General features: G+C 38.3%; 1 protein-coding gene across 1 annotated transcript in view; it reads left to right on the forward strand.

Annotated features, from left to right (window-relative positions):
* The first annotated feature begins 5,103 nt into the window (after positions 1-5,103).
* RFX4 (regulatory factor X4) overlaps positions 5,104-20,638 on the forward strand; it is a 67,136-nt gene continuing 51,601 nt past the window's right edge. Inside the window, exon 1 of the mRNA XM_075205397.1 lies at positions 5,104-5,393. Coding sequence (XP_075061498.1) covers positions 5,351-5,393 — 43 coding nt within the window. The 5' untranslated portion in view covers positions 5,104-5,350. The remainder of the gene's footprint in view (positions 5,394-20,638) is intronic.

Below are 20,638 nucleotides of genomic sequence, written 5' to 3' on the forward strand. Positions count from 1 at the left end.
GTAGAAGTGTGGGGTATTACCGCTCTCCCCTTACCTAGTAGAAGTGTGGGGTATTACCGCTCTCCTCTTACCTAGTAGAAGTGTGGGATATTACCGCTCTCCCCTTACCTAGTAGAAGTGTGGGGTATTACCGCTCTCCCCTTACCTAGTAGAAGTGTGGGGTATTACCGCTCTCCCCTTACCTAGTAGAAGTGTGGGGTAATACCGCTCTCCCCTTACCTAGTAGAAGTGTGGGGTATTACCGCTCTCCCCTTACCTAGTAGAAGTGTGGGGTATTACCGCTCTCCCTTTACCTAGTAGAAGTGTGGGGTATTACCGCTCTCCCCTTACCTAGTAGAAGTGTGGGGTATTACCGCTCTCCCCTTACCTAGTAGAAGTGTGGTGTATTACCGCTCTCCTCTTACCTAGTAGAAGTGTGGGATATTACCGCTCTCCCCTTACCTAGTAGGAGTGTGGGGTATTACCGCTCTCCCCTTACCTAGTAGAAGTGTGGGATATTACCGCTCTCCTCTTACCTAGTAGAAGTGTGGGGTATTACCGCTCTCCCCTTACCTAGTAGGAGTGTGGTGTATTACCGCTCTCCCCTTACCTAGTAGAAGTGTGGGGTATTACCGCTCTCCCCTTACCTAGTAGAAGTGTGGTGTATTACCGCTCTCCCCTTACCTAGTAGAAGTGTGGGGTATTACCGCTCTCCCCTTACCTAGTAGAAGTGTGGGGTATTACCGCTCTCCCCTTACCTAGTAGAAGTGTGGGATATTACCGCTCTCCCCTTACCTAGTAGAAGTGTGGGATATTACCGCTCTCCCCTTACCTAGTAGAAGTGTGGGGTATTACCGCTCTCCCCTTACCTAGTAGAAGTGTGGGATATTACCGCTCTCCCCTTACCTAGTAGAAGTGTGGGGTATTACCGCTCTCCCCTTACCTAGTAGAAGTGTGGGGTATTACCGCTCTCCCCTTACCTAGTAGAAGTGTGGGATATTACCGCTCTCCTCTTACCTAGTAGAAGTGTGGAGTATTACCGCTCTCCCCTTACCTAGTAGAAGTGTGGGATATTACCGCTCTCCCCTTACCTAGTAGAAGTGTGGGGTATTACCGCTCTCCCCTTACCTAGTAGAAGTGTGGGGTATTACCGCTCTCCCCTTACCTAGTAGAAGTGTGGGATATTACCGCTCTCCTCTTACCTAGTAGAAGTGTGGAGTATTACCGCTCTCCCCTTACCTAGTAGAAGTGTGGGATATTACCGCTCTCCTCTTACCTAGTAGAAGTGTGGTGTATTACCGCTCTCCCCTTACCTAGTAGAAGTGTGGGGTATTACCGCTCTCCCCTTACCTAGTAGAAGTGTGGGGTATTACCGCTCTCCCCTTACCTAGTAGAAGTGTGGGGTATTACCGCTCTCCTCTTACCTAGTAGAAGTGTGGGATATTACCGCTCTCCCCTTACCTAGTAGAAGTGTGGGGTATTACCGCTCTCCCCTTACCTAGTAGAAGTGTGGGGTATTACCGCTCTCCCCTTACCTAGTAGAAGTGTGGGGTAATACCGCTCTCCCCTTACCTAGTAGAAGTGTGGGGTATTACCGCTCTCCCCTTACCTAGTAGAAGTGTGGGGTATTACCGCTCTCCCCTTACCTAGTAGAAGTGTGGGGTATTACCGCTCTCCCCTTACCTAGTAGAAGTGTGGGGTATTACCGCTCTCCCCTTACCTAGTAGAAGTGTGGTGTATTACCGCTCTCCTCTTACCTAGTAGAAGTGTGGGATATTACCGCTCTCCCCTTACCTAGTAGGAGTGTGGGGTATTACCGCTCTCCCCTTACCTAGTAGAAGTGTGGGATATTACCGCTCTCCTCTTACCTAGTAGAAGTGTGGGGTATTACCGCTCTCCCCTTACCTAGTAGGAGTGTGGTGTATTACCGCTCTCCCCTTACCTAGTAGAAGTGTGGGGTATTACCGCTCTCCCCTTACCTAGTAGAAGTGTGGTGTATTACCGCTCTCCCCTTACCTAGTAGAAGTGTGGGGTATTACCGCTCTCCCCTTACCTAGTAGAAGTGTGGGGTATTACCGCTCTCCCCTTACCTAGTAGAAGTGTGGGATATTACCGCTCTCCCCTTACCTAGTAGAAGTGTGGGATATTACCGCTCTCCCCTTACCTAGTAGAAGTGTGGGGTATTACCGCTCTCCCCTTACCTAGTAGAAGTGTGGGATATTACCGCTCTCCCCTTACCTAGTAGAAGTGTGGGGTATTACCGCTCTCCCCTTACCTAGTAGAAGTGTGGGGTATTACCGCTCTCCCCTTACCTAGTAGAAGTGTGGGATATTACCGCTCTCCTCTTACCTAGTAGAAGTGTGGAGTATTACCGCTCTCCCCTTACCTAGTAGAAGTGTGGGATATTACCGCTCTCCCCTTACCTAGTAGAAGTGTGGGGTATTACCGCTCTCCCCTTACCTAGTAGAAGTGTGGGGTATTACCGCTCTCCCCTTACCTAGTAGAAGTGTGGGATATTACCGCTCTCCTCTTACCTAGTAGAAGTGTGGAGTATTACCGCTCTCCCCTTACCTAGTAGAAGTGTGGGATATTACCGCTCTCCCCTTACCTAGTAGAAGTGTGGGATATTACCGCTCTCCCCTTACCTAGAAGAAGTGTGGGGTATTACCGCTCTCCCCTTACCTAGTAGAAGTGTGGGATATTACTGCTCTCCCCTTACCTAGTAGAAGTGTGGTGTATTACCGCTCTCCCCTTACCTAGTAGGAGTGTGGGGTATTACCGCTCTCCCCTTACCTAGTAGGAGTGTGAGGTTCCAGTGGACAGGACCAATTGCAGTTTGTGAAATAATCACCCCCAGCACCTGCTCAATGGTCCCGGGCTGGCTTAAACAAAATGGGCCCTAGGCAGGATACATGTTGGGGCCCCTGCACTGCAAATGCTGAACCAGCGATTACTATGTGGCTTATTGACAGCCACATTATATATTATATATTCCGCAAATTGCTTTTTTTTTTTTTTTTAGCATAATAAAGGAAAGTCCTTTTCATTGATTGAATGACTCCCAGGAAGACAAGGCCTGGCCATAGTATACACCGCCCAGTACTGCTTTATCTGCAGTAATTGGCTTAAAGGTTTTGCCATCACCTACAGTAATGCGGAGACAGAAGAGGCTGAGACCTGTTCCTACAGCCCTCTAGGCTGCACCTGTCAGCTCTAATGAGATCTTAATGAGCCCCAGGCAGTGGCATCACTTTAACACTAAGTCATTAAAAGGAAAGTGATAATAAGAGTAGAGATTAATAGAGGGCACACTTCTTGCTGCCCCTACACCTACATAGTGCCAGCGCCCAATTATTTAAGGTACAGGCCCTGATGATAGTAGGGCATATATATATATATATATATTTAGTAGTTGAAGTAGAAATTGAGAAGTGGCGGTATGGAAAATTTAAGTGAATGGCGAGTGGTAGTTTTACAATCAAAGCAGTAGGAGAAGCGACAGTATGTAAAACCACTGTATAATGTATGTTAAATCCCTGTGTGTGTGTAACGTGTGTATAATATATATATATATATATATATATATATATATATATATATATAACTCCTGTATAACTTATGTTTATATATTATCCCCAACTGTTCACCTGATAAACGGTACAAATTAAATGACTCCACATATATATATATATATATATATATATATATATATATATATATATATATATATATACTGGAATTCATACCATTTATCTATTAATCAAATGAAAACAAGGTAGGTGTATATTATATGCTATGAGATGTATATGTAATGTCACGGGTGGGTTAACATATTATGAGAAGTAAAACAGAAATACTTTTAGACAGTATAAGAAACCAAAGATAAATGCTGAGTATTGATTTTAATTGTCAACTAAAATATATTCCACATATCCTCACTGCAGATATTTAACTTTCATAACCTTCCTGTTGATACTGAAACTCCCCCAGCCTGGCTCTGTGTCACACGTGTCCCCATACACTGGTTTGGAGTCACTACACTAGGCTATACTCCTAGAGTCAAAAAAGTTTTACGCTGTCTCTTTAAATGTTTAACTTTGACAAGTTTATTATTCGTCTTTTGGTGCAGACATTTGGCAACGGCAATCAGTTCTCGATAGCATAGATACCATGTATAACTTTTACAGGTAAAATACAGGAGGGAAAGAAAAATATATATTATTTGTTTTATTTAGAAATAGCTGGTAAGGGAAAGTGATTTAGTGAGAGATGCCTTGTATCCTGTCTAACAGTGGTATAGTTTGCTGTTTGCGGAGGAGGGAGTACAGCTCTTGTACATGGTGAAAGCAATTCCGCTGTAATCTCCTTTCTCTTCCCACTGTTGGAGTTCTATTCATATTCTAATCACAGATTTTCCTTCCCCAAAAAAAAAAAAAACCCAGCCACTTTATCATCCTCCAAAAGCCCTGGCTTTTCACTTTTAACATTCAGTTTCAACTCTTAAAAACTGTGCTCTATGTAAAATCTTCCAGTTAACACAATCCCCGAAAGGCACCAAGATAATCACCTGCTAGAATGCCATTTCTGTAGGGACATTGAACATCAACGCACCAGTAACAATTTAGAGGGAATGCAAAAAGTTTGCAAATACAACTGATTTCTGCATTTAAAGACATATTTGGAATTGGTGCTTATAGTTGCCAGAAGTGGCATTGCCTATAATCATCCTAACACAAATCCACCCGTTTGATTGGTACACATGCACGCATCAGGTGCTGAAATTTTGCACTGCCATTTAATTAGTTGATGAAACAGAAAATATACTTATTTCTGCTTAAGATATAACAAAGCCACTAAATATCTCCTGGCTTAAATGATCCTTTTGTGTGTAGCTACGGTATTGTGAGAAAGGTGTTGGATTCTTGTGCTGCAAACAGTGAGTTTGTGTAAGGATGGAGGGCATTGCCTGTGGAAGTTTAGGTAATAAAAAAAAAAAGGGTTTTATAATAGAAAGGGGGGTTGAAGTGCTGGGATTGCATAGATTTAAGCCCCCCTTTTCGGAGGAAAGTCTTTATTATTCAAAACAGCACCACAAAGGGCTTCACATTGAGCCTTGCCACATCCCCATCTGACTACCAGCTATTCATCAGACAGGCTGGCCTATCAATGGCATGTCTCCCATCAGGACTTCTATAAAATGATGCTTTTTCCCATGCAACATCGGCAAACATTGTGACTGTTCTGTCTCTTCCCTGCTGGATTACCAAGTGTCCATTTTCACTCTTTGCTCCCTTCACTGTGTACATTACTGAGATAGGGGGGGTCTCACATCCCCAGGATTTTGGTCTTCTCTTCTGCCCATGGGAAGAACATGCATTGTGGGTTATTGGAGGAACCAGACATGGATTCCACAGGTTAGTCCAAATTTAAACTTCATTAACTAGTTTAATTAACTATTTCAGCTCTGTGGCTCTCTTAACAGACTTTTTCTGGAGCACACTTTAACATCCTTAAAAGATTAAACACGTTAGAGGACGCAAAATTATCCCAGCTACTATCTGAGCACCAGGGACTGGCCGCGCTGTCTGCATTGTGTTTGGTTGCGGTCTTTAAATAAATGGCATCAGCAAGTTTTACATATGCACCCATGACATATTCATTTAATCAGATAGACATCAAGTTTCCCAAAGGGTTATTTTTTAGGAGAGGGGGGGGGGGGGGTCACTAAAGGTTGATAAACCAGCAGCATTTTACAGAAATTTCTATCAGGACATTTAATGGTTAATTAGTGGAGCTGGTACGCTAACTTTAATGCTAGATATGATCTTCTAAGTCATTGCCCGTACACTTTAAGTCGATGATTTGTTACAAGTCTCAAGGAAATATCTTCATTTTTGGTGTTAGTACATTCACAACATCTCTTGTTTTTACTTTAGCAGCTATTTTTGTACACCTGTTGCTTGAAATGACTTAAACTTTCCCGAAGCCTTAGAAGTTTTTCAAAAATAAATAAAATATATTATTTATATGTTAGACTTAAAAATTGTAAGGATAATAATAATTGTTCCATTTAATAATGTTTATTGTAAAGCTATCTACTAAAATGTAGATATATTTCTTAATATAGCCTAAGGGCAAGCGATTAGAATGTTACCTACTTTTGGTATTAATACATTAGAGTACCATGTTTAAATATTAGTTTGACTACATCATTAATTGTATGTGTAGGTATAGATTGTTTTTAAGGGAAAAATAGTTATGGAACATTTTAGATGCTCTATTTCCTGAACAATTACTTTATTCAGTTTTAGTTTTATATTCTTTATTTTTTTTTTATAAAGGAAATTAAATGTATCCTTTAATCATACAATTCCTTTGAAATCTTATATAAAAGCAAACATTTCTAAGCATTCATGAAGTCTATAACAGTACCCTCATCTATCTGTATGTACTTTTAATGAATCATTAGAGTTATCTATTATACTAAACTTTTAAAGTACCCGAAACTTATCTAAATCTTCTAAATTGTAGTAGTATTCTTACCTGGTGCTAGTTCAATGTTTACTTATATGTTACTTTTTTAAATGATGTGAATGGCAGGGGAGGAATATTTATAAGTATTATCGTTTAGTCTCTGATAAAGTTGTCCCTATGCAGGTCAGATTAAATTTATTGAGATTAAGCTGCTTTACAAAGCCATTCAAACCAGGATAGAAAATGTATTATCATAAGTGTGCTATAGAGGACCTTAAATCGAACTGCTAATGCGCATTTTTTTTTTTGCAAGTTAGTGACTGAAGAATGTAACAAGTTCCGACCTTTAATTTAAACTAAACATATTTGTACTTTTAACATATGTATATATATATATATATATATATATATATATATATATATATATATATATATATATATATATATAGTGTGTGTGTGTTTACATGTAAGAAATACAAAATAATCTCAGCTAATTCCTATTTTTAATCCTAGAGTGGAACCAGAAATAAAATGATCTTTCACCTTTGAAAAGTATCACGTGTAAAAATAATTCAACTAGCTAAATAATGCTATGCTGCTGTTTTGCAAATAGATTTAATTTAACTTTAATTATGTTTTATTTATATATATATATATATATATATATATATATATATATACATATGCTTGAACAATACGCATGCACATAGACTCAAACACTCTAATTTTCACACTTCACTCTGTTGGAAATATCCAATTACAGTATTGTTGAGTAATATAGTAACCATAATTACATTTTATTGCATAGTGTCATTAACCATTTTCCTATACTGAAGCAACAAGTGTTAGGTGCCCACAGACTTCTGATTTAATCAGTGCAATATATTTAATGACATCCTTTAGATCGCTGCATTTTATTGCACGGTTCATCCGTATTCCACTGATCTAATTTTGAAGTAAAAGGTTACTGACGCAGCTACGGTCAGTGGTTTCGCCCTTTATGGAAAGTTTCACACAACCCATCCCAGCAATAATTTTTTTTCTTACAAAACAAGAACCAGAACTTAATGTAAATAAAAACATAAATAATAATAAGATATTTATTTTTTATCAAATGTATTTTTTTTTTTTATTATGAAAGATAAGGAAATGAAACTGTACGAGTTGTAATTAATGAAACAATGTTGCTGTTTATTTTTCAATTACATTTATTTTATTATGATTTTTCCTTTTTGTTGCTGTTGTGTTTAGTTGATACAGCTTAGGTACAATTAATAAACTTCAAAATTATTTTTTATATTTTTTAAAAAAAAAAATATAGTAAAAATAGCACGTTATATTTGTTTTTGTACAAGAAGAGCTTTTTTGTGTGAAATAATTAAAATATATTTTTGCATATATGATATGTGTATATGTACATGTCTTTGATGATGTACATGTATTTGATGAATTAATTGATCTATTTTCCTGAGTTTAATTTTTAAATGCTAAATATGGAGAAATAGTTGGCTGCAGACCCTGTGACACCTTGTGGGACCCTCAGTCTATATTTAGAATTAGGTAATGCCGGCATCTGCAAGGAGACATTTATGAGAAGTAACTTTTGGAAGCAGTGGGTAAAGTTTGCCTGGGCCCGTTTCTATGGCGATCGTCCCTTGGTCTGTTGTCATGGACACCACTGGGGAGGAAAGAGATTCACGACAGCAAAATATTATGAGTTAGCAGTTCTGTGCTAAAGAGAGCACCAGGCAGGCCGCTCCTTTCAGAAATAAAAAAAACAACAAAAGGTATTGAGTCCTCAGGCAGGAGGATCCGATGGAGCATGCGTGTCGTCACATCATGCAGGATTCCTGCGGGCTGGATGTAAAACACAACACTGCATGAACACAGATGACAATGAGGGGCTCTCAGGCCTCAGTCATCACATCTATTCTGATAGCGGGGAAAGCGCAGGAATTGTGAAAGGAAGAGGGGGGAGGGGCCAACTTAGACTTTCTTATAGATATCCATATTCATGTATGTACATTCTCTATAAATATTACATGCAGTGTATATAGCAAATGTTATGCATCTATCTATCTTCTATTTATGTTATATCTATTTATTAATCTATGTCATATCTATCTATCGGTCTATGTAATATCTATCAATCTATGTCATATCTATCTATCTATCTATCTATCTATCTATCTATCTATCTATCTATGTTATATCCGTCTAGCAATATATATATATATATATATATATATATATATATATATATATATATATATATATATATATTAATGTATGTCATATCTATCAATCTATATCTATCTATCTATGTTATATCCATCTATCAATATCTATCTATTAATGTATTTCATATCTATCTATCTATGTTATATCTGTCTAGCAATATATATATATATATATATATATATATATATATTAATGTATGTCATATCTATCAATCTATATCTATCTATCTATCTATGTCATATCCATCTCTCAATCTATGTATATCTATCTATCTATCTATCTATCTCTCTATCGATCTATGTAACATCTATCTATTGATTGATGTAATGTGTATCTATCTATCTATCTATCTATCTATCAATCTATGTAATATCTATCTATTGATCGATGTAATGTCTATCTATCGATCTATCTATCTATCCATCTATGTCATATCCATCTATCAATCTATGTTCTATCTATCTATCTATCTATCTATCTATCTGGCAGGACCATATCTACCTTCTGTCTCTTACCTGCACTTTCTCATGCACCTTGTAAAAGACTGTACGGACCTGTAGAGCTTTGTTCTGCCTTACAAATACATGACAATGATGATGATAATGATGATCTAATATTTATGTATCTATATAATGTCTACATCTATCTATTTATCTGATATCTAGCTATCTATTATCTTTTATTTGTAAAGCACCACAAAGGGTCCACAGCACTGTACATGACATATGCAGAAAACAGTGATCCATGACACATGATGCATGAAGAACAAAATGCTAAGATCAGACATACTGTATCTATCTATCTATCTATCTATCTATCTATCTATCTATCTATCTATCTATCTATCTATCTCATTCTAATTGTAAAATGATAGTATCTCATCCATTCTACCAATCATGGAGCAATAACATTTTGTAACAAACTAATTGTCATCTCCCACCACAGTGCACAGTTGTATGATGTTTCGAGTGATTAACAAACACATGACCAGATCTAATTGTGTAACTCAGGTGAACAGTTGATCATATCGATCCTGTGTGATGGACAGGCTTATTGACTGACAATATTGTGTAGATAGTTTATCTAGATTTACATAGATATATAAGTAAAATAATAAATTGTTTAGCACTAAAAATGCAGCAATTGAACTCACCACTGCTGTTGTAGATTCTTACAGAAACTTAAAGCAATATCAGGATCCCCTCCATAACTATCTTCAGAGTATCCCAGTGTCGACCAATAATTTGCAGATTATTACTCTACTAACTTCATTTTTAAACTAGAATAGTCCCATAGTTTGAGTTCATCTGCAAATCATTTCATATATGGCCTCAATTCCATCCCGCATTACCTGCACTGAGCAACTCATTGAAATGGAAATTGTGTAATTAATAATCCTAGACTAATCCCACATTCAGATCTGTTCTTCCTGCTTAGTATCCTTAAATCCTCTATCACTCCTTGCTAGATATTTTAAGATGAATGCCCCAAAACACCTAATAAGAATTACATTTATATTTCAATAACCATTTGTGTTATAATAGCACATCTGTGTACATTGTCTGTGTACATACAAAAGCTTGGCAAATTTTATTAACATGCATTGTGGGGAAAATGTGTTCTGTGGGCAATAAATTAATATATAGTCATAATAGTATAGTATACTAATGCCTGTATTTAATAAACAATGTTTTTAATGAATCTTGGTCATATTTGATGTATTTACGCTTTGCAAAAGATGCAAATAATTCCTCGTTGCCAGGCTTATATGTTTACACCATGAAAAAGTTTGTATTGTTGTACAGTTTTTTGTTTTTTTTTTAGAAAAGAGGATTTTATATACACTTATACTATTATATTAATATATGGGATGACTATGTAAGGGCTTTAGTATAGCAGTAATGAGATGTTTTCGTAAAAAACATGTTTTCATGATATCGCAACTGTCAAACTCTTGTTCTGGTGAACTGTACAGAATGCCTTCCTTTAAAATACGAAATTATTTGGAGATAAAAAAAAACCAAACATTTTTCTAATAATAAAATCACACAAACCCATATTTTGATACCGGAAGGATAGTTAAGTGTTAGAATAAGTTGATGTTGTGCTATATATCATTTATTTATTTATAATTACAACAATACAGGAAATTTGTTCTTGATTATTATGTATTTAGAGAAAATAGTGAAAAACAAACTTTTAAATTTCATAGGAAGTAATCAAGTGTTCAAATTCTGTTACATACGAAATATTCACACTTATATGTTTGTATATACGGCACTAAATGACACACACAGCGGCTTACACCACTAATCAAAATCATATATGAAGCTCAATTGCAATGAGGAATATATTTTCTGCAGTCCCTGTTCTTTAGAGCTTACAAGCTAATTCTTAAAATGTATATTATACAATATACTTCTGGTTATAGAAGTGTGTAACGTGCATTCAAATATGTCTTTTAACATGAAACTATTATTTAAATGAAATTAAAATTATTCTTTTTTTAAAGTAGGAATAAAATATAGGCACTGGACCACTTATTATAGAGTTTTAGGAGATATAAAATGTAAGAGGGACAATTGGACTTAGAATAAAAGATTAGGGGGTAAATGTATCCAGCTGCGAGTTTCCGGCGGGTTTGAAAAGTGGAGATGTTGCCTATAGCAACCAATCAGATTTTAACTGTCATTTTCTAGAATGTACTAAATAAATGATAACTAAAATCTGATTGGTTACTATAGGCAACATCTCCATTTTTCACCCGCCGGAAGCTCTCAGCTTGATAAATTTACCCCAAGAACGTTAAGACTGATACATGTGACATACAAGCATTTTTAACCCAACTGGTTATTTGATTAGTACTATTTGGGAAATGCAACTATACTAAATAATATTGTAACAGAAATAAAAGAGACTTTGTTAATAATAAGTATATTTTGGAACATTTATGAACACTGTTCAACATGTAGTTGGGCGGAATGTTGGTGTTGCTCATAGCAACCAGATTCTTGGTGCCATTGTTCTAGAAAGTAAATTGATAACTACACTTTCTCTTTTCATAAGTGTCCTTGTACATTATTATAAGTTTGTGTTTATGCAATGGTGCATTAAGGGGACATGGCCACAGTTTCCATTTATTATTGTGTAATAATTAATTGTGCTGACTAATCACTGTTAAGCAAATTAAAGTAGCCAATCAAAATGCAACAGTGGCCATCACATGACCATAAACATTTCACACTTATTCCCTGTTTTAAAAAGAACATTGAAACACCTGTTTATCACTGATAGTAGTAGGCTGTATTCTCACTTTATGCTTATAGTGCCATCAAATTGCCTGTCTTAAAAAAAGCCTGTTTTTCATTTAAATAAATATCCCACTAGGTGTAGTATTGAAATGCATTTTATCCTTACAGCACTTGTTTTTTTATAAACTACTACTTTACACGTAATATTACTGCACTAGACAATTGTCTGTTTTATAAATACCTATTTTTCACTCAAGCTCCTGAGTAGCTTTGGTTTAAATCCTTTTAATATAGTTTATACTTCTCTTTTTTCACTCAAACAAATATTGTAGTAGGTGTGGTTCAAACCATTTTAATATATTTCATGCAAGCTATGCCCAACCATCTGTATTATGAACACCTTGATATTGTTAATATTATGGACGCCTAGGTAATGGTAAAATTATTTTATAATAATCAGTATGCTCAATATGGCTTATAAACTAGGTAACTCTGTAGTAATGTAATAAAGTCAAGTCTAGCTCCTATCCACGTGAGTCAAACTACAGAGAAAGAAAGGTGGCTCTGAGAATGAAGGTACCAGCTGGACAGAAACTTCTTGTAGCATATTTAACTAGCAGATCAACTAACCGATTCTCAGATTTATGAATAGCACTATTCAATTTGCAAATCGGTCACAAACCGAACATTGCCGGCAATAGCGGTAGAAATCTCCACTCATTTTCTCTCACATCTCTATGGGGCACGAGGAAAAATGAGCAGAGATTTCTGTCAAATCTCTGCCGTGGACGTTCCTGGATCTAATTGAATTCTCCTATCTGAAGCAAATTAATGTTTTTCTATCACTGACACACAGCTATTGTTTCTGTTGAACCAATCAATTCACTGGAATCTATTGACATCACTTACACATGAGCCACAAGGTACCTCGTACCTTAGTGTTTGCACTCATTCCCTGAGAAGTCATAGGCTAGATTTGCTAAACTGCGGGTTTGAAAAAGTGGAGATGTTGCCTATAGCAACCAATCAGATTCTAGCTCTCATTTATTTAGTACATTCTGCAAAATGAGAGCTAGATTCTGATTGGTTGCTATAGGCAACATCTCCACTTTTTCAAACCCGCAGTTTAGAAAATATACCCTCATAGACTGTATTCTCATGATAAGCATTATACCAACCAACAAAATGGCTGCCTCCGCTCTGTGTCAGTAATGGACCCTCCATAACATAATGCACTGCTTTCTGTACACACCACCAAACCACATATATTTGCTACAATAGCCCTGGATGCTGTACCTTTGGGAGCCAGTGAAGGATTTTATCTATAAATATACATAATACACCTTATAAAAGAACAAAAAGAAAAAAAAGAAAAGTGAGACCCTCCAAAACAGTTGGGAGGTATGTGACACAGATAATTTAATTAGACTTTATTACTAGTAGTCAGTGGTCTCCTGCTGGCCAGAACATCAGGGAGGAAATATATTGCTGAAGTTTTGAATAGTTCTATTCCTAAGTGCAAAAGTCAAGTTTAATGTTTAACAATTGTTGCTACACTTTGACTTAAGGTCACCAGCAAAGTGAAAAATCCCCAGGGATATTAAAACACTTTCTAGACCCATCATTGCCATGGGCTGTGAAGCTTGAGGGGCACCCAAATTATTCAATGTTGGAGTATTTAAGTTTAAACACCTAAATTGTTCCGCAGAGACAATGGTTCATTGTATTTTTTTTGTTTTAGGCGAAATTGGATTTATAAACTTATAAGTGCCAGATATAGCATTCTGGTAGTTTTTGTAGACAGATTATTAACATAGACTGTCCAGAGTTTTGCAGATTGTGGCTGGAATCGTTTGTTTTTGTTAATGTCCATAATTTTCAATATTGACCAATTACTCAGTAAATCTTCTTTTGGTCATTATACTGGATGCAATTCTGAAATATGTTATTTTATTTGTTTATTTTATTTATGGTGGCACAATAGTTAGCATTGTTGCCTCACAGCACTATGGCCATAGATTCTAGTCAGACCATGGGCGACGCCAAAGCAAAATTTGGGTAGGGTCCTGTCAGTGCCACTGTAGCCTCCTGGGTTCCCCGCTATACTCTGAAGGGGCCTCTTCTGAGTATTTACGGTTTCACGCATCGCCGATCAGAAGAGGTATGGTTGGGGGCGCATTGTCAGGACGCCGCACCTCCGGGCTTCTCCAGGCCCCTGCGGCAGTGGTTGAAGTGGAAATTTAGAAGTAGAGGTATGAAAAATGTAATAGGAATGTAAGTGAATGGAATTTAATAGTTATACAATGAAGACAGTAGGAGAAGTAGCGGTATGGGTTACCACCCCCACTTCCGCCACTGCCATGTGGTAGTTCTGCCACTGACCAGGGACTATCTTGATGGACAATGTATGTTCTCCCTTTGTTTGCATGGATTTCCTCCTGGTGCTTCAGCTTCCAAAAAGTTACTTTTAGATTAAATTTAGAGCATGGTAGAGAATTGAGAGTCTAAGCTCCACTAGGGCAGAGGGTGATGTGAAGGCTTAAAGTGCTATGTAGTATATTGATGGTATACAATGGTAATAGATACTTTATTGTTGTTGTTATTATTATTATTATTATTATTAATAATAATAATAATAATAATAATAATAATAATAATAATAATAATAATAATAATACTTTATAAAGTACCAACATATTCAGTAGGGATGTGCACCGGCCACTTTTGGTGTCTCGTGTTTTGCGTTTTGGATTCGGATTTGCTTGAGGTTTTGGGTTCGGATTTGTTTCGCAAAACACCTGACGAAAGGTTTTGGTTCGGATTTATTTTGAAAAAAACATAAAAAGTGCTAAAAACCAGTTTTGTGGGGTTTTTTTTCACTCCTACGCTATTATTAACCTCAATAACATTCAATAACAATCATTTCCACTAATTTCCAGTCTATTCTGAACACCTCACACCTTACAATATTGTTTTTAGGCCAAAAGGTTGCACCGAGGTAGCTTGAGACACATAATGCCAAAAAAAAGAGGTACAAGATGGAATTGTTCTGGGCCCTCCCTCCCACCCCTCGCGAGATTCGACGCGAGACTTGGATGACAGAGCCTCGTTTTAATTTTTTTGCCCGCCGGAAATATCCGAACAGTGCTCGGATCCCGTTCGGATCCGCACTGTTCGGGTGGGCTCGGATTAGCGGAATCCGAGCCCGCTCATCTCTAATATTCAGTAGCAGAGTACCATGGAGAAATATTAACAAACATTGGGTAAAGAACAATAATATAATCTGAGACAATTGGACTGAGGGCCCTGTTTGTAAGAGCTTGCAGTCTAATAGGAAATTAATTGATCCAATATGCTCATGGAGTGTATAAAGTACGAGATTATCTACATAGTAATGTACAAGGTTTTGTTGGTTGGCTACGGATGAAACCACAGGATATTACTGGTTTTGGATAGAAGATAGGCGAGGTAAAGAAAATAACATTACTCTTTAGGAAGGAGACAATAATTGAAGGAAGGTATAGGACAGTGATGGCTGACCTGTGACACCCCAGGTGTTGTGAAACTACAAGACCCAGCATGCTTTGCCAGCTATCAGCTAGTTATCTACTGGCAAAGCATGCTGGGACTTGTAGTTTCACAACACCTGGAGTGTCATAGGTTAGCCATCACTGGTATAGGAGATCAGAATAAAGCATAATGAATTTCAGACATAATTGCAAATGGATTTAAAGAAAATTAAAATAAAAAAACCAGTAGAACTGTATGACCATCATTTATTCATATAGCACTACCAATTCCGCAGCGCAGTACAGATATTTTTTTATCATTCATATCAGTCCCTGCCCCATTGGAGCTTACAGTCCAAATTCCCTAACTCACCCACCTATTCACAAACTAGTGTTCATTTTTTGTCAGCAGCCAATTAACCTACTGATATGTTTTTGGAGTGTGGGAGGAAACCGGAGATCCCGGAGGAAACCCATGCAAACTTCACACATATAAGGCCATGGTCGGGAATTAAACTCATGACCACAGCACTATGAGGCAGAAGTGCTAATCACTGAGCCACCGTGCTACCCCAACCATGACCACTAGGGAGCCCACCTAGAAATGACTAAGGGGTCTATTTACCAAGACCCCCCTGATAACTAGATTTGCAGTGATAAAAAAAATCTTTCATCGGACAATTTAACAAAAAATGTCTCTGGGGCAACTGAGCGATGGTTGGGCTCCTGAGATGGCATTAGTACTCAGAGGACAGCAGTGGTACTTGTAATTAGGCTGTGCATGGGGAAGCAGTATATTTATCTCCCTTTGTTAAATAAACCCCTAAATATTTTACTTACAACGCTAACATTGCACTAACATCTTCTCCTTTACAGCACATCTTCACCAATCTGATACAACTGCTTGTTCTGTGTAGAGTGATGTGTACAGAGGCAGATACATCAACGTGTCCCCCGGAAAAAGGGATTGACATTTCGGACACTATTTGTTATTATACAGTTAGATGTTAGTGGCTCTGCAGTCTGAAGTATGTGTTGTAATTAAGCTGAATTCCATCTCCATTTCGTCATGTTGGCCCACTGGGACGACACCTATCAGCCTGATGTTTGCAGTGCGCTGTGGGATGGTTTGTCTCACATTACTGTGATCTTCTATCGGAACCAGTTATTGAGTCCATTGGTACTGATCAATGTCATCAGTTTGGATGATTGTTATATTTTATATGCCAGGATAAAGAGCTCTACAATAACATTATCTCCGCAGTCGGGGAGAGCAATGCGCATGTCATTAAACCTCGTCCATTGCTTTCCTTTCTAAGAAAATCAGTAAAGCTGCACAAAAATTGGTCATATAGTATCCAAACAGCAAATCATTCTCAAGTGAACTATAGGTGTTATAGAATTTAGGTCAGAACTGTCACTGAAGGACGTATATGTTCTTGATTTGAAGTCATTAGACTGTTGTTCTTGCAGTGTACTTTGGGTCATGGGCAGCACGGTGGCTAAGTGGTTAGCACTTCTGCCTTACAGCACTGGGGTCATGAGTTCAATTCCCGACCATGGTCTTATCTGTGAGGAGTTTGTATGCTCTCCCCGTGTTTGCGTGGGGTTCCTCTGGGTGCTCCGGTTTCCTCCCACACTCCAAAAACATACTGGTAGGTTAATTGGCTGCTAACAAATTGACCCTAGTCTGTGTGTGTGTGTGTGTGTGTGTGTGTTAGGCAATTTAGACTATAAGCCCCAATGGGGCAGGGACTGATGTGAGTGAGTTCTGTGGAATTAGTTGTGCTATATAAAAAGGGGTGATGATGATGATGTACTGTTGAAAGACAAACTTTCTCCCCAATTTGATCTTTTTGGCAGAGGGTAGAAGGTTTTGTCTGTAATGTGCATCATTCATCTTCCCATCAATCCTGACAGTCCTATTATACAGGTTTTAAGGAGAAGGCCTCTGCTCCGCTCAGCAGACCAGTGGCCTCTGGAGTGGATGGAAACGTATCATTGCCCCAACTATCTTTGCTATGGGGCCCAGTGATCTCATATTATGCCCCTTGCTACAGACAGTCCTGATTTTCTGAACCCTGACAGGACTGAAACCACATATGAACTGTTAGTGGTTTAGGCTGTTTTGAGTGTGGTTTAGGTGGCTCTTGGTCAGGGACAGGCTGGGCTGGGGTGCAGGGGGTCATCATCCCCCCGAGCTGGTCCCATAGGGGGCTACATTGGGCTGGGTCACTGGGCCACCTGCACTTTTTTCTCTTTAAAATGTTCCTAATAGGCTGCCGAGTCGAGTCTTGCCCACCGCCCCCCCGCACCCCACCAGGGCTAAAATTGGGCACCTCCCCTGATCTTGGTGCAGTGTGGGTGGAAGACACCTTTATGGGAAGGGGTAACAAAGAAGAAGCCCTGGCACAAAAATACCTTATGCTTGCCCACAAAGAGCCTTGTGGAAGCTACTAGAGAGATGTGGGATTCTTGGGGTCTGATAAATGGAATTATTTTACATGAATACTATGTAGTATAACACATCACACTCCGGCCAGGTAACACTGTGCTCAATGTGGAGTATGACAGTGGTAGATTCATGTTATGGGGATGCTTTTTTTAAGGGCCTGTGTCATTAAGGAAAGTAAGGCGAAAAAAGGAATAAATGTTGTCTGGGACAAACCATGTTGCAATGCAAGGGGTGAAAATTATAGTATAGTTTATTATTTTGCACGTAAGTTAAATACTGTCTGATTTTTCCTGTACCTCCCCCACCAACGCAACATGGTTTTTCCAAGGTGCAAAGTTACTCCTTTTTTATGCTTTGCTCTCTTTAATGAATCAGGCCCTAAATAGTCACTTCCTAAAAATGTTTCGCTCTAGGCTGTGAAATTAAGTGTGAAAAAAGTGTTGGCCTTTTGAATACTTTTTGTGTGCTTACATGTTGTGCCGTATTTCTTTTATAATCTGTCTTCTGCAAGGGCGGGGCTACAGGGAGTAAAGGGGTTTGGTAACTACAGGGCCCCTCCCCCTGAGACCCACCCACCTCTGCTCCCAAAATAGCAGACCAAAGGCTTCTTCTGAGCTGGCACATGGGGCCAGACACATGATCAGAAGACAGGACCCATTACCCATATTTTGCCATGGGGTCCGGCGACTGCTCCCCCCTGGTCTTCTAACTTTCCTACAATATTTCCAGTCTATCATCAATGCACCCACTATGCAATGAAAAAGAAAGGAGGCAGATTCAGCAGCACTCATAGTAGTGTAAAAAGCAAAGAGGAGAAAAAGAGAAGAGTTTTCTTCTAGAATATAACAGGGAAATGATTACAGGTAAAAGGAAGAGCCCCACATAAATATAAAAATTTATATATAAATATTTAAAGACCCTTCAATCAAATACTGCGACTAAACCTTTGCTAAACTAAAGTTGGCACAGTAAGGTCAAATGTAATAGATAATATCAAAATTGTAATTTTCATTCACCCACAAATAATATGATTAGTGATCCTCCATGTTTTGCAATTTTAGGATTGCATTTGCACTTGTGACCTTGGTTCAGAAGTTGGGGTTTCTATATCTATTGTGGTCACTTTTGAAGCCTTGGACTCATCAGATCGCCCTCGTCTCACTCCTTTTCCTCTTTATATCCATGACCCCTATCTTCAGCAGTTCATCTCCTCCCCCATTACCTCCCTCAATGTTTCTTTGTTGCATTGTAATTGCCCAGAATTCCTCTGATTTTTCGAAGCTGCTTTTTATTGCATTTTATGTTAATTGTCTATTCACGCAGATTGAAACCTTATGGGGGTTTTTATGCTTGTGGGCTGCGGAATAAGTAGTTGGATTGGAGAGGATTTTATAGTCAGCTTCGTATACGTGCAGCTTTTGTGCGGGTCATTCATTAATAAGTAAGTTGGAGCTGTCTAGACCCCTGGGTGGACTTGTAGTTACTCTTCATACAAAATGAGGTTTCATTCTGTGGTTTGATTTCAAAGGAAAGTTCTATTGTCATGATAACCACCTTAAGTTAGGAGGACACATTGCCCAAACCGTGTGGAGGCAGCCATTTTGTGCAACAGACAATATTTACGGGGATCCAAGTTATAAAATCAATAGGGAGTAATGAACTCGCTGAGGCAGGAGGTGCTTAACGAGGCACTTTGTGTACCGCTTTGTGCCTTATACCTCACTGATGCCACTAGTACCTAGTGAATTGATCAGCTGTACACAGTATTACTTTAGCACACAAAATGGCTGCCTCTGCTCCGTGTAAGCGACAGGTACGCTACAGGTTTTTTCCTGTGTAGAAATTGTCAGAATAATTTACACACAGCAAATGTTGCACCGGTAGAGGCTGATTAGAGTGGAACGTAAATCCTTTTACGACATGTAAAAATACGACTCGCTTAAGATATGTCGCACTGCGCATGTCACCAATCATATCACTCTCGGCATCACATCATATTTCAGGGATTGCATGTGCCGATCTTGTGAGAGGCGGTGGCCTGTCCACTCGTGTGATTATGTCAGTGAAGACAGGGCTCAATGTGATGTCATGATGTGAGAACTTGTTAAATAGTGAATACAATTTCATGCAATGCTGCGCACAGTACAACTTCCCTGTCCAATTGAGCTTGCTCTCTATTTTGGTGCCTGGAATGCAGACAAATATTGTACCTTGTTCAAGGTCACAATGATCGTACACAGGGGTTAGCTTTATCAAAAGTGGAGGTGTTGGCCATAGCAACCAATCAGATTCAAGCTATCATTTTCTAGAATGTACCATATGAATGATGACTAGAATCTGATTGGTTGCTATGGGCAACATCTCCACTTTTCCTTTATAGAAGGTTTGATAAATCTACGCTTTGGACTCAAACAGCAAGTCTCTCGATGCCAGGTCAATAAGAGGTTCTTACGTAAAGAAGCACCATTATGTAAATAAGTAAATGATGGATTGAGGAAAGGAAAGAAAGTATGTTACAAAGTAAGAAATATTATTATGTTTACGTAGTAACTGCTGACCGCAAATTAATGATCTTCAGATGTTTACTTTTATCTTACAAACTATACCAGGAGTATAATTCTGTTGGTAGCAGTTACAGTACCTTTACTCTGTGTCACTGAATGCGTTTGAGGCACATTATCTAAAACTTTGTTTCCTATGCGCAATATAACTGCATACATCCTGTGTAT

This window comes from Mixophyes fleayi, chromosome 4 (genome assembly GCF_038048845.1).
Source record: "Mixophyes fleayi isolate aMixFle1 chromosome 4, aMixFle1.hap1, whole genome shotgun sequence".
NCBI classification, from domain to species: domain Eukaryota; kingdom Metazoa; phylum Chordata; class Amphibia; order Anura; family Limnodynastidae; genus Mixophyes; species Mixophyes fleayi.